At 38.2% G+C, this 15,359-nt stretch overlaps 1 protein-coding gene across 3 annotated transcripts; it reads left to right on the top strand.

Moving 5' to 3' along the window:
- The first annotated feature begins 217 nt into the window (after positions 1-217).
- LOC121671281 (DNA repair protein complementing XP-G cells-like) lies at positions 218-15,321 on the top strand. Of its 3 annotated transcripts, none has more exons than XM_042042672.1 (16): positions 218-348; positions 510-610; positions 1,231-1,406; positions 1,913-2,028; positions 2,126-2,218; positions 3,021-3,081; positions 3,999-4,142; positions 5,001-5,208; positions 5,470-6,618; positions 6,997-7,229; positions 7,600-7,719; positions 9,200-9,413; positions 11,234-11,378; positions 12,200-12,400; positions 13,258-13,342; positions 14,655-15,321. In XM_042042672.1, exons 2-16 carry the CDS (start codon positions 523-525, stop codon positions 15,207-15,209), a joined length of 3,588 nt encoding a protein of 1,195 aa, XP_041898606.1. In that variant the 5' UTR covers positions 218-348; positions 510-522; the 3' UTR covers positions 15,210-15,321. The 3 variants fall into 3 exon arrangements, with proteins under 3 accessions (XP_041898606.1, XP_041898596.1, XP_041898617.1); XM_042042662.1 differs by having other exon boundaries at positions 493-610; XM_042042683.1 differs by lacking the exons at positions 218-348; positions 510-610; positions 1,913-2,028 and having other exon boundaries at positions 1,319-1,406.
- The last annotated feature ends 38 nt before the right edge of the window (positions 15,322-15,359 follow it).

Genomic DNA, 15,359 nt, shown 5'->3' with positions numbered 1-15,359 from the left:
CTCAGAGAGAGCTTTTCCAACATAATTGATTATGTTATTCTCTGCTGTTTGGCGCTAGGCTCTCCTTCGGGCAGCCGAGGAGCCCACCGGCCTCAGGAAGCGCGGTGCTCCCGAAGCTGGAGAACGGGCGCTGGGAGCCGGCCGGCCCCGGTGTGCGGGGCGGGCTGTGGGCGGCCGCTCCCGGGCCGGGCCCCGCGTCGGCTCCGCCCCGCGCACGGCGGCTCCCGGCGGCCCGCGGGGCTGCGCCGGATGGGGCCTGCGCTCGGGGCGCGGAGAGGCCGCGGATGGTGGGGTCTCCTTTCCGCGTCCCTTCCGCGTCCCTGCGCCAGGATCTGCTCCCCGCCGCAGGTCCGGGACCGCGACCCCCGCCTGTTCTTGCCCCTGGCCCTGCCCCTGGCTATCCCAGCCCGAGCAGCTGCCTCGTTATTTCTGTTTGAATTAATGAAGCGGGCCGTGTAGTCTTTGGGCTATTCCTTCTTTTGTGCCTCATAGGTTTTCTCTCAAAGCAGCTAAGAAAGGACAATGGGAGTTCAAGGACTTTGGAAGCTGCTCGAATGCACCGGGAGACCCATAAACCCAGAAACACTGGAAGGGAAAATTCTTGCTGTTGGTATCCTTTAAAAGTAAAGCTGGGGAACCGAAGTTGCAAGGGAGATTATTTTAACTATTTCCCTTATTTAAAAGTGATTATCTTTTTATTATTTTTATTACCTTTAAATTGCCAACGTTCTGGTAAGTGGGCGTTTTACTTCATAATATGTGAAATACTAAGCTCTTTTATTTTAATCTTTTAAAAAATAAGACTTTTTTTAACAGGTTCATTATACAAGCGTTGGACTATAGAATTTTGCACTTTATAAATAAATGTGCTGCTCTCAGTAGGACTACAAGATGAAAAAGTTTTATACTTAACACATCAGCTTTCCTATCCTGTATTCTTGGTTAAATTCTGGAAAGACGTGTAAGGAAGTTACCCTTCATTTACCTGTAAAAACAACTGGGGAGGTATTTGCTGCACTTTTGCTTCCACTGTGCTTTTTGTGCAGGGAAATAGGGGCAATGATTTGTTCTTTTTCTAAGTTCATAGCTATTTCGATAATCTCGGTTTTGATAAGACAAGCCCGGAGCCGTGGGCAAAAGCCACTCAGTCAAATCTGTGCACTTTATAGGAAATCCCAATGTGGTATATGTGTAAGAGAACACATTTTTTCCTCTCAGTGGTTCTTTAAGATATCAGTATTTGGTTGAACCAAGCAATAAAGGGAGCCAGAGATCGTAGCGGTATTTCTGTACGGAATGCTCACCTCCTCACTCTGTTCCATCGACTCTGCAAGTTGCTGTTTTTCCGGATTCGACCTGTCTTTGTTTTTGATGGAGAAGCACCTCTTCTGAAGAGACAAACCTTGGTAAGTACCTTTTTGAGTCACTGCAATACAAAAGAGGATGTAGGTCTGCTGATAGTAAGTAGCCATTTTCAATGTCCTCTTCCTGTTGTTCTGCTTATGCTTCTGAGCTGTGGGGATGGAGGATTGAAGTCCACTGCTGCGGAGGTGTCCTTTGCAGTTCCAGCCTGGGTTAGCTCTTGGAAGATGCAGCAGCTCTCTTTTGATACAGGCAGGTTTGATTTGCACAGGAGCCAAGTTGCAGAGAAATAGATGATGATGCAAGCCTGGCTTGTGCTCCGGAATGGACCTGAACTCAGCTCTGCAGACGCTTGTACCCAGAAGCTGAAAGCTATTCCTGAGTCCCACAGAGGAAACAGACATAGAAGTTCTGAAGGCTCTGTCCCCCTTGGTGTAGGATGAGTTAGGAGTAGCTCCTAGGCTCAGCACACAGAATTTTAACAGGGATTCACTGGATGTGCATCTTCAGCATCCAGCAAAATATTGTTGGTGTAATCTTATTTTCATAGGCTAAGCGAAGACAAAGAAAGGAAATTGCCATCAATGATTCCAGGAAAACTACAGAGAAACTCTTGAAAACACTTTTGAAGAGACACGTTATCAAAACTGCTCTTACAGGCAAAAGGCAAGAATAAAAATTATTTTTCCCTTGTTTATAAGTGATAGTAAGTCTTTTTGATGTTGTTAACTGCTGTTTTGTTTTTTTCTTTTTTTTCCCTAAGCAATGAAGCTTTTCCCAGTATTACACAAGTTCGAAGAGAAGGAATTGATGATATGTATGTATTGCCTGCTTTAGAGAATGAAGAGAAGAACAGGTAGGTAGAATTAAGAAAAATAGATTAAATGGCTTTTAATAAACTTGGATAAAAGTATAAACCATATTTTTTGATGCAGATGAAAGGCCTTTGACCTATGAGACACTGTAATATATATATAAAGTATATTTCTTTAATTTATATTTTATTTCAGTTTCTTTTTGGATACAGAAGCCTTCTAGTTATTTATGGGAAAGTAACAGAAGAGGCTTTCAGCCCACAGATTAAATTTCTACACTGGATTCATGTATAAGGATGAAAGTTCTACCTCAGTCTCTGTGGCCATGTCCATACAACTAAATGGGACTGACTGATTGTTCAAGCTTGGGTGGCTGCTGCCTGTGTGGCAGCTTGGTTCTGTTTTGTGTTGACATGTTCAGCAGAGGCAGGCTTTGTCTGTACTTGTCACACCTGTGACATCTTCTTAAATAACACCCAGTGAGAACGTGAAGCTGCCCTGTGGGTCACTCTGCGCATCTGTGCTTTTATAAACTTCAAATGCTGACCAATTAAGAATTGTGTCATAATCTAAACAGCAGCAGTTGTCCCAATCGAGTTTTAAGTGACATAAGTTTGCCTTCTTACTCTCTGTTCAGATCTTTTTGACCTGTGCATGTATTTGTATGTGTGTTTGTGTGTGTGTATATATATATATATGTATATATGTATATATATATGTTTGATGATGTGAATTTTTGTACTTAACCAGCAAAGGGATGACTAATGTCTTTTTGCTTAAAATAGAAACTCTATTTCCCTGGGTGAATATCTACACCTTTTGTTTTCTCTTTGTGTTTTTTAGCTCAGAGGAGGAGGAAGAAAAAGAATGGCAAATGAGAATGAGCCAAAAAATGATGTTGCAAGTATGTGCAACCTAGTTGCCTTGTTACTGTGAGCTATCTTCTCATTCATATGCTATGCTTAAAAGACAAACAAAGCGCTTAAAAAATCCAGTTGTTTGGAGATATAGGTCTTACTATAGCATTACTTACAAGCAAACAAGTACTCTAAGAATTCCTATTAATGAGGAAATATAAATGTAATTTCTCCACTGGAATACAGCAGAATAGAAAATTCTTCTGGTACTCTTTTTTTTTTTTTCTTTTTACTACTTCCTCTGAACATGTGGAGAAGACATTGGTTTTTTGTAACAATGCAGGTGAAATGCATGCATTTGTGCACATGTGTATGCAAGTAAAAGACAGCATATTAAACAAAATTCCTGTGCTTCTCCAGGTACGAACTGATGTTGAAGAACGTCAGTACTTTAGTTTTCACAGATAAATTCTGTATTTGCTTCTGATGTGCTGATCTGATAGGAAGAGGAGAAGAGAAATATATAACCTAAGAAGACATAATAAGTAATAAAATTATCTCTGCTTTCATCAATAGAAAAAAAAAAAAACCCAGAAAAAATTCTTGGAAAGACTGTTTGTCTTTGAAGTCGTTCTCATTCAGGAGAACCTCTTAGAAGGATAAAATCAGAGTAGCTGAGGCTATATGACCTGCTTCTGTGATTTATGCTAAGTATCTTTTTGTAAAAAGGATAAAACCAAGTTTCTCTGTATATTGTACATCAGTAATGAGCTACTTAACATTATTTTATTACATAGTAGTTACTTTTTTTTTTCTTGTTTTCCTCACTATATGGGAAGCAGCAACAAAGTTCTTTTGGTTTTTTTTTTTGTCTTGTTTGGAATGATGCTCTAAATATTGTAGTATTTTTGTTGTGCTGTGCAACAATACATAAAATATGTATTGTTGTTTTCTATTTTTATAGGAACAGTTATGTGAAAATCCTTATTCTATAGATATTGAATCAGAAGATTTCCACAAACTGCCTCCAGAAATAAAACATGAGATCTTGACTGACATTAAAGAACTTACGAAGCGAAGAAGAACATTGTTTGAAGCAATGCCAGAGGTAATACTTAAAACAGCTTTCAAGACATCAGAATGGAGCTGTTGCCATTAATGCAGATGAAGAAAGAGTACTACATCTGGAAAGCTTTACGCCCTGGACTGTTTAATAAAAGATGTTACCTTCAGGAGAAAAAAACCCCAATGAGATAATGACTCTTAACAGCCTTATCTCTTGATTTGCACTAAAATTAGCAGAGCTAATTCCATTTGGCAAAAATGTTAAAAATCATGCTGTGTTTCATGCCTCATCAGCATGATGCCCAAGGTTGCAGAACATGCTACTGGTGTGGATGAACCAGACAGAATGAACACGGCTTCGATTCCAAACCCTGAGGTTGTTAGAGGAGCTGGGAGCTGGGAAAAGGCTTTTGTAACTTAGGCAGATGTGTTAAGCTGTTCAGAGAGAAGTGGGGAATCCTATAGTGCCACTTCTACAATGAGATCTTGAAAGTCCAATATATATCAGATCAAATGATGGCTTGTGTCCAAGTGTAAGCTAAGAATCATCATTTTAAAGTGATCCACGTAAGGATTCTCTTTTAATTGCCTTTTTTTTAAGGTGGGGGTGAGGTCTGATAACCAGCTAAGTTTTATTGGTCACAAAATCGAGGTCTCCTGTTTAGCCAGCACTCAGAGCTACGGGTACCTTTTAGAATTGTTGTGTGTTGCCAGTGTAGTATTGCTGTTACTTTGGAGTGCAGCAGCCAGTGAAAGACAAATGTTAGCTGTTTAAAGGAGCTCTTCAAACAATTCCCACACTCTTCCAGAGCGTGGGAATTCAACTTGCTTAAAAGGGGTGTTTTATTTCAATTGACTTGTTTGTTTTGTTTTGTTTTTTGTTTTGTTTTGTTTTTTTGAGGACTCCAATGACTTTTCCCAGTACCAGCTTAGGGGTTTGCTTAAAAAAAGCAACCTCAATCGGTGCATAGAAAATGTACAAAAAGAAATGAATCAACAGCACTCGGGTGAAATCCAAACACAATATGAAAATGAAGGTGGTTTTGTGAAAGAAGTGGAATCAAGAAGGGTGGTCTCTGAAGAGACTTCTCACTATATTCTGATAAAGGGTATGTCAGGTCTTAATTTTGTAAAACCTGTTGTTTGGAGTGTACACTCAGCAACTGGTAGTTTTAAGAAAAACCTCAATATTGTTTGTTGGTGCATGTAGCCAGTACTTTGTATGAAATGTGCATTACTGTTATACATCATTAACTGTGATCTGTAAATCTACAGAAAAGTGGTTTATTAATCTTTATATAGTGATGTTCATTATGTAAAATGGAATGTTATTTTAAAGGAGTATTTTTCAACACAAAACTTTCTTTCAGGTATTCAAGCAAAAGAAGCTATGAGTAGAGACTTGGAAACTACTGCAGGACCCTCATCAAAAATGCATGAATTGACTAAATTAAATAAAATCAATGAATCTCCTGCTAATGCAAAGCTGGCTGCATCTGACAAGATGCAGACAGAGAAAGATGACAGTGTGGTGGCAGCACCCCCCTCTCCTCGGACTTTGCTTGCTATCCAGGCAGCTATGGTAGAAAGCAGCTCAGAAGAAGAACTGGATGCAGGGCAATTGAACATGGACCAATTTGTATCAGAGGAAGGCAGTGTGTCCCCAAGAACACTGCGGGCAATTCAGCAAGCTCTGAGTGAAGATGATAAAAGGGAGGAAGTTTTTACTGCTACAACTGATGGAGTGCTGTCAGAAAGACCAGAAGTGAAGGATTTTCTGCTTAGTAGCTCAGATGAGGAAGAGCAGACTGCTGAAGTTAAAGAGGGAAAAAACATTCCTACAGCTACAATTCATTCATCAATCCAAGTGACTATGCAAGATGCTGAATTTAAACAGAAGGGTCAGGAGTTGGAAAAACGTCATGTTACACCCAAAGACACTGGTATATCCAGAGATGAAAATTATTCTGCTATTGAAAATACTAGAAAAGGCAAAGAACTTATAGACAAAGAAGAAAATGATTCAGAAAATCATATTGCACCCAAGGACACCAGTATGTCTATAGCTGAAACTTATATTGACAATACTATAAAAGACACAGAAGATGTAGACAAGGAAGAAAATGGTTCTGAGAATCATATTTCACCAAAGGATACCAGTGTGTCCAGAACTGAAAATTGTTCTTATATTGACAATACTAGAAAAGGCAATGAAGACTTAGACAAATTAAAAAATGGTTCCAAAATGGACTTAAAGTCTCCGGGAGATAAGGATATGAATTTGTGTGTGCAGAAGCCAAGCTGTTCCCCTGTGCAAACTGGTATAGAGGCTTTGATTCATGCTGAAACAACAGAGCTTTCTAAAAATGAGGAAAACTTGAAAATGTCTGAAAATACACAGGAAGTAATTTCCCAAACAGCGGAAAATGTATCTGGGAATATTAGTTTATTTCCAGGAGCAAGGGATCATGAGGAGGAAAGAGAAGGGATGTCACAGTCCGAAGACAGTGATTCTGGTGGTATGTGCTTTTTAATTGTGTAAAAAGATGAGAAAATAGGACCATATTGTATTTGTAGTCATTTGAATGTAACCTTTTCTCCTTGTAAGAAATGCTCTAAAATACATCTACTCCCAGATATGTAGGAGGCAGGAAGAAAAGCTGAGCTATGTTTTTTCCCTTGGTGTCACATGTTATTATTGAAACCTGAGTATAGAATATGGAGAGTCAGGAAAGCATGTTGTGTACATTGACCTTAACAGGTGTATTAACATAAACATTAAGTCAGCCACTTGGTTTATGTAATTTCACAATCCTTATATTTATGTACTGCATATAGAAGAAAAAAGTCACTGCCCAAGTTAAAAATGTGTACAAATCTCTATTTTCCTTTGATAGGAAGCTTTATTGAAGTGGATGCTGAAATCAGTAATGAGGCTGAATTTCCTACTAAATATGGTGAAAAACTGGGTGATGAAACGGCACTTCCAGAAGTGGAGACAGACAGACCTGATGTTGTCACACAGGACTTGCTGAAGGAGTCTGATGAAGTGCAGTTGGGAAACATTCAGAATGTTGAAAGAGAAGCTGATGGTAAAGATGCAGTGGATGAGTGGCAAGACATCAGTTTGGTAACTCCTTGTTTCTTGTATTGAGCTTGTAATGGAGTGCTTTGTCTCCAACTAGTTGTTAAGGAAAACTATTGGGCAGCTGCTTACTGTTTCATTTCTTTCTCACATATGTATCTAATTGTATGGGAACTGATCTTTCTTTAAAGATCTCTCTCGCTAAAATCAAAGGAAAATTTCAAGGTTTTAGCGCATTGATGACTAGAGCCATCTCTAGTCTTAGAATTTGCTCCATTAGAGAAGCTAACAACTTCCTAATATGAATTAATGGAACATATACTACTAGAATAACTGTAGTTGGAGACTTAGTGTTTTACTTTACTAAGTATACCTGAATTATTGAAATAATAAAAATCTTGGTTTATATTTTCAGGAAGAACTAGAAGAATTAGAACAGGACCTTTCTGCTGAGCAGAATACGCTTCAGTCTCAAAAACAGCAGCAGGAACGTGTTGCTGCTTCTGTAACAGGACAGATGTTCTTGGAAAGCCAGGTAGTATTTGTTGAGTCATTTTGATTTGTTTGCTTCCTCCACCCCAGTCATTTACTCAAAAGCTCAGTTATAAGGCACCTTTTCTTCCTCTTAAGAGCTTGTTTTCTTCAGTTTGCTTGATTTAAAATACTGAAAGAGTAGAGGTAATCTTCAAGTCCAATAATTTTAAGTAAGTGTTATAACATTATAAAATAATAATGTAGTTATGGATAAGTCAGTGTATCTTTTAAGCACCAATTTTGAAGCTTGGGCCAATTTGATCTTTGCCTGTTTTTGTGAAAGGTGCAAAATGAACAAAAAATATTAGGAAGCTATATTCAGCAGCAAATAATTGATGCAGTTTGTGTGTTAGGTAAACTGATTTCTCCTAGGGATTAAAAGGTAAAAAATTACAAGAAGTCTGTATAGTTTTATGCCCTGAGTAAGCAATTAGAAGGACTCTTACCAGTAATGCCTGAATAAGCCTCTTAGTTTTGTGTCAGTGTTTCAAGGTTTAATACAATGTGTTTGTGTTAACCTACCCAAAATATAGTAGACTAGTGATAGTGTCTGTGATGTAATAAACTTACACTAACAAATTAATTCTGAGAAATATGTAAATGCTTTTATTTTTTTTTCCTAATGGGACAGTTTTAGTTTTAAAATGATATTTTAATCTTGGTTAAATATTTGCACATGCTTGTTTCTCCAGGTGATTTTTTTAAAGGCCAGTAGATTGCTGTTGCAATATTACATGCCATATAATTGTAGGCACACCATTATAATTGTCTTTTGATCTTGTGCTTTTATTCTTAATTACAGTAAAAATTTAAAGTCTTGAGACTGATTCTGTCAAGCCTCAAAAGCCGTCTGAGTGAAGAATGTAATCCAGGCTTGTGTAACTAGCACAAGTCTGTAAACCTAGTGCGTGTGGGATATTTAACTGGGGTTATGTAATGTATCCCATAAAAGCAAAAATGCATCAAAATAGAGGCATATCAAAACACTATCCAAGGAATGATTAGTCTTCCCAGTTTCCTGCTTGATATGAGTGTTTCTCATATGCTTTTGTACTACTTTCTTAGATAAAGTGATGACCAAATCCTTTTTTAAACATCAATATTTTTATTTTACTTTTTTTATTTAATCTGCATCTTTCTTTCATGGAGCCCACATAATTGTAATGCATGGAGTTTTCTCCTTGCTGTGGAAAACAATACTTAAGTGTGCTTGTGTAATTAAGATGGCAGATTCTCAAACTGTGTGGTAAAAGTGTCCTTAAGTGGTGCTTGACTTATGTGGCACTGTCTGCCTGAGAGGAGTTGAGTGGGGATTCCCCCTTGACTTAACTGAGCTTGGCACTTTTTACCGGAAGTTTAATATTTGTTGTCAAATATTAAATAACTCCCAAGTGTGAGTCTAGCAGTTTTGAGTCAAGCAGAAGTATATTAGAAGTTAATTCTTTAGATGAATTATTAACTGTTTTCCTTCCATCCTACAGGAGCTCCTCCGTCTGTTTGGCATTCCATATATTGAAGCTCCGATGGAGGCAGAGGCACAGTGTGCCATACTGGACCTTACTGATCAGACCTCTGGGACAATCACTGATGACAGTGATGTTTGGTTGTTTGGTGCACGACATGTTTATAAAAATTTCTTCAGTCAGAACAAATATGTAGAATATTATCAATATGTTGACTTTCAGAACCAGCTAGGTAAGCCTGAGGTATTGATTTGTTAAACACATTCTTTAATAAGACAGCTCCATCATCTGTCTCTTTGAAATTGTATTCTCTACAGAATTTTGTGTCTGTTATTACAATGTCTGTTCTTTGGAGAGTCTCTGAAGCCATTCAGTTAGGTTGCTGTTTTATTGCCAGATGGCTCCCCTGAATCTGCAGACACCTGCATTTAATATACTGAGTTAGCGTGATGATCATCAAAGCTGGAGATACGAACTATTATACCAGTTTCTGGGTGTATGTTAGCATGACTTTTCTTATGTGGTGGGAAAATTATATTCTGGTGTCATCAGATTCTTAGTCTTCTGGAGATGGAAGTTAGTTTTGGACGTACTGAGATGTAATATATTAAAAGAGGATTTGGAATGTGTGTAAAACATTTTTCATATAGTTGACACTGACAGATTTTTTTCTTCCTTCAGATTACTCTTGAACTAGTGTAATCAAATTGTTGCCAATTTTGTTGAACTACTAAGCTTCTGTGTCACATAGAGTACTAGGCAAAATATGAGCTAATTTATACTTGTTATTATGTCTTGAGCAGAACTCTCTTAAAATCAGTTTTTACATTTTCAATTTGAGGGGCTGTAGACTTGGAAATAGTATTTTAATGTCTTTAGCATGAAAAATTTCTTAACATTTTTATGTGGCGAAAAATGTAGCTTTGGTTTCTTCCAGAAAATTGAATGAAATATTTTTCCCCTACTTAATTATGCTACTGTAGCTTAATTGGAAAGGATTGCTGTAAAAGCATGTCTGTGATTTTTAACTGGTTTTAATGTGATAAGCCAAATCTTTTATTTGTTTATTGGGAGAAAATAGTCATCGTCAGTCTTTACATCACATTGCTCTGCAGTTTTGTGCTTCTCCTTCTTTCCCATGCACTGCAGAAATTCTTCTATCTGGACAGCTGATGGATATCATGACTAGTGTGATGGTGGTCTTGCTTTGTGTTAGACTCACATCTCTCCTTTGCTGTGTCGAATTTTAAAAAAAAAAAATTTTCAAATTTAAACTCTTGAATCTGACTAAAAATCAATCTGGTTGCCCCAGACCTTATAGCCTATCAAATAGAAGTGGTCTGCTGAGTTCTTCCTTCTTTAGGGCTGTTTCACCGGCTCTTCTCTACTAATAGTACCAGCACAGAGCAAAAGGCTCCCAGTTGGGAAACACTTCTAGGAAGCAGAGGCATTGATATTATGGACTAGAATTCAACCAGAATGTTCTTATTTGATTCTGGCATTACTGAATTCAGGTCAGCATTAGATGAGAACAGGACAGTAACTGGATTAAATAAATGTAAAAAAAAAAAATCTCTTAACAACCCCGAATTTTGAAATTACAGAATCACAGAATTATTCAGATTGGAAAAGACCTCTGAGATCATCAAGTCCAATGTTTGTCTGATCACCACCTTGTCAGCTAGACCATGGCACTGAGTGCCACATCTGGTTGTTTCTTGAACACTTCCAGGGATGGTGACTCTTAACACCTCAATGCACAGTCCATTCTAATGTATAACAACCATTTCCATTGAAAAATTCCTCCTGATGTCCAATGAAACATTTTCATTTTGGCAAGATGTATTTGCCAAGGTAGCACAATTATTGGTACTTGAGCTAGCAGGGGCATATTGATACTGCTCCAGAATATAATTTAGCAAATTCTGATATTGAATTAAATATAATTTTACGGAGTTAATGCCTTTGTGTTCCTCTCAGTTTTTGCCTTTCAGATAATATTTTTCAGTTTGTAAGATAATAGATGCTGGATTGACACACTTTCTTTTTCAGGGTTAGATAGAAGCAAGCTAATTAATTTGGCGTACTTGCTTGGAAGTGACTACACTGAGGGCATCCCAAATGTTGGCTTTGTAACAGCGATGGAGATTTTGAATGAATTTCCTGGGCATGGCTTGGAACCTCTCTTAAAATTCGCGTATGTTTTGTCGTGTTTTGCTTTTTTCTATCTCCATATTGTGATTATTAGTGAATATGCTTCTCTGATACTTAAGCATGCAGCAAAACGTACGACCATCATTGAGTATCATTAATGGGACTAAGTAGCTCTAAAATGTGACTCCATTGTATCACTATTTGGAATGACAGGCAGATAAGGTGACAAGTTGATATATCAATCACAGTAAGACAAATGAAGACAGCAGAACAGCTGTAAAATTGTGCATCTGTCTCAGAGTTCATTGGAGACTTGGATCCATAGTGGAGCAGAGGTTCACTCTCCCTGGCTTGCTGAGAGATTGCTGTAGCTTGCTCATAGAGAAAGGGGACTTGAGTGAGGAATGGATGACCTGGAAAGCAACAGGCAGGTAAGGGTGTGGGCAAGAACAAGATTTGAAGAGGGCCAAGGCAGCTGTAGTGGCAATGGCAAGGATGGTTAGAAGTCTTTTTTTTTCCCCTTTCTTTTCCTTGCATACCAAAAAACCTCCAAAAATGATAATTGTGTGTGGAAGAACCTCTGCAAGTGAGGCTGAAGTAGGGGCCTTCTGTTTAGCAGCTTATGGGGAATCCAGGTGATGTTTGCTACTGTGGCTTACAATGGCTGTATTTAATGTGTGTGTTTTGTCTTTTCTACTTTCAAGATTATTTTTCCCTATGGCCATCTTTCATTGGGAAATTTTGTACCTCATCTCTTGTAGTAAGTGAAGTACGGAGACTAAGGCTATTGAAATTAGCATGGTGGCTCTTGATATTTCCGATTTTATTTTATGAGGCCAATTAATAATTTTCTCTGTTTTTCAGTGAGTGGTGGAATGAGGCTCAGAAGAATAAGAAACTGAGGCCTAATCCACGTGATACCAAGGTCAAGAGGAAGCTGCGAGAGCTAGAGCTTTATTCAGGTTTCCCAAATCCAGCAGTGGCAGAAGCATACCTGAAGCCTGTGGTAGATGAGTCAAGGGGTTCGTTCACCTGGGGAAAGCCCGATGTAGAGCAGATCAGGGAATATCCTTTTACTTGTTAGGTAAAAGTACTCAAAGTTCATAAGGAGTTGGTAATGGAGTGTCAAGTTCTTAACATCTCTTTGCTGTAAGGGGCCCCAAGCCCTGTCTGCATGTGCTCCCCTAAAATGATAGCAGCTCTGGAACGGAAGGGAATGCAGCTATGCGTGTGTGGCACTCAGGGCTGCTCTGCCCTCCTGAGAGAGTGGGCTGCCTCACTTTGCATGCATGGAGAACCTTGTAGCTGAACTGACTAGTTTGTTGTGATATTTCTGTAACTGCCCTGTGCCTGTTTCTCAGCTTAGAGTGGGATTGTTTGCACACTCCCTATGCATGTTTGCCATTTCTCACAAGTAAGTGTTAAAGCCTAGACAGAAATGGTGTTTCAGTCTGCACTTTATCCCTAGTTATTCCTTGCATTTCTTCCAATAATGTCTGCTTTTTGCTTCTGTTGCAGTCTGAGCTGCAGCTGACTGTTGAAAAGTAGATGGCAATGAATGCAGAGCTAAGTGTTTTAAACAGTAAATGAAACTTCCAGTGGGTGCGAATATAAAAATAAGGTTTGTTTATAGGCAATACCATTTAGCCAAAAAAAGTTCTATCTTCACTGAGACATACTTTTAGAAATGTTGATATTTCTAAAATATCAAAAGAGAAAAAGTTCTGCAACTAATGGAGATGTAGTAGCGTGATTGTGATATGTTGTTTTAACTGAGAGTCTTTAGACTGATTTTGAAGTAGAAAAAGCTTTGTAGTGGAGCAACTTTCTTCCAGACATTGTTTATGTAAGGGATTTTTCATTTTATGTGTTTACAAAATACCAGTAATAGCCATTTTATAAAGTTCCTTAACTTCCTGCACATTCTGCAAGGATCACTTTGGCTGGACTAGGACAAAGATAGATGGAATCCTTTTGCCTGTGATGAAACAGCTGAACTTGCAGCAGGTAAAGTAAAAACCTACCTGTAGTTTAAGGGTAACTGGAAAATTGTGAGAGAAGTGTTTTAAAAAGAACAGCAAGGCTTTGAAGTAAAATCTTTCTCAGAAGCTGGGCTTTGGTTTTTAATCTTTTTATGTATTTGTTTTTTTAAAAGTCACTAAGCTTGCTTCTCTAGAATTCATTTCTGTATGATTTGAGTGTGCTGTGAGGTACTCTGCATAATTTCAATTGTTGGTTTCAAGTTTTCTTACCTATCAAGCACCTATCTCAAGTCCAGGCTGCTGTTTGTTCTGGACATAGTGGAAGCTACAGGTACCTCAAGCAAATTCAGTACTTCTAGAAGACTGTGCTGTCTCTAAAAAATATTTATAAAAGTGCCCCTGAAATCTTGGTGAAGTGATACTGCCCATTTCATGCTGTACACATCCTTCGAGGAGGAGTGCAGACTGAACTGTTGAGCCCATTAATAATGTTACTCTAATTTCCAAATAAATGTTCTGTCAACTTTAATTACACTTGAAAGTGAATAGTGATGCCTGCTGTGATATCAAAGTCGGTTGTAAAGTTGGTCCCCACTATCAGATTCTTTTCTCCTTTTGCCATACAAAAGATAGATACCTTGTCTAAACCAGTGTTCTAGGTTCTCTGTATCGCTAAAAGGAGCAAAAGCCCTGTCATTAAATACATATACTTTCAGGTTGACTGGAATATCCTTTGGAAGTGTCTGTCTTTCTTAGACAATTTTGGGGATAAGGTAGACAAGTGGCTTAGCCTATACAAAAAGCCTAGCTGTGGCTGAATAGCAGAAATCCACGTGGTGTGACGACTACTGCTTCTGCTCTTCAGTCTTTATCCTGTAGCAGCATGTGGTGCAATGAACTTGAGTCAAAAGCCTGCCTGTTCTTGCACTTGCAGGCACAAATGGGAAGTGCACTTAGAGCATTTACTTAGTAAACATTCTGCTTTAACAGCTGGAAGCTAAGGATGTGTTTGTAAGGACATACTTAAGAGCACTACAGAGATTCTCTGTATTAGGGTTGACAATAGCAACATATGTCTAATCACCAGCAGCACAATATTTATGAAATCTCTCTCGAGTTTGCTAATTATTAATTTCTGTAAAGGTTCTTGTTGCCTAATTTATTATAAAGTATGAATATTGCTATAGTGATGCATCTTACTGTTCACATTTATGTGCATATGTATTAATTTCATTAGTCCTTTGTCCTGCTTCAGTTTTGGATGCTTTATAGCATAGCTTACAACTGAATTCCCATCACAAAAATATCCAAATGTGTTTCTGTTTTATTTTTGATAGACTCAGCTTCGAATTGATTCATTCTTCAGACTAGAACAGCATGAAAAACAAGCTATTAAAAGTCAGAGACTGCGCAGAGCTGTGACTTGTCTGAAGAGAAAGGAAAAAGAAGCAGATGATGAAATTCAGGAAACAGCCACTGCTGTTACAGAGGTGGAACTTACACAGCCTGGGAAAAGGAAAGGGGAAGGTACCGCAGGCAGTGCAAATCAAGCTGTGGCAACAAAAGTACAGAGTGGAAAGAGAAGAAAACATTCAGATTCCAGAAAAGAATTTTTGTATGGAGGTGGTTTTGTTGGAAATTTGCATCTTTCAGAAACTTCTAGTGACTCCTCAGTGGAGGAATCCAAGGGCAGAGATTTAGGCAAGAGCAAAAGGAGGAAAAACATGTCTGCAACAGAGACAGAAGACCTCAAAGAGAAAAAGGGGTGCAGTAGCTCAAGTGGTGAGGATGAAGACCTGGGAAATGTAGTCATGGTGACTGCCAAACCTGTGTTTGAAGGCAGAAAAAAGAGATTGCGGAGCAAGAAAGGAATAAGAAATAAAATGTCCTAAAGAAAAAAAAATTAAAAAAGAGAAACTGTGTGTGCTTTTTCTGACTTGAGCTTTGTAAATATTCTAATGAATTATTTATAAAATGTAATAAATTATCCCTATTTTTAATGCATTTTGTCACACATTTTCTGTCCAGAACTTAAATAGAAG

The sequence above is a fragment of the Corvus kubaryi genome, unplaced genomic scaffold (assembly GCF_017639235.1).
Source record: "Corvus kubaryi isolate FWS band 111438036 unplaced genomic scaffold, C.kubaryi_AGA036_p1.0 133, whole genome shotgun sequence".
NCBI lineage: Eukaryota > Metazoa > Chordata > Aves > Passeriformes > Corvidae > Corvus > Corvus kubaryi.
This window is presented reverse-complemented; position numbering and strand designations above follow the sequence as displayed.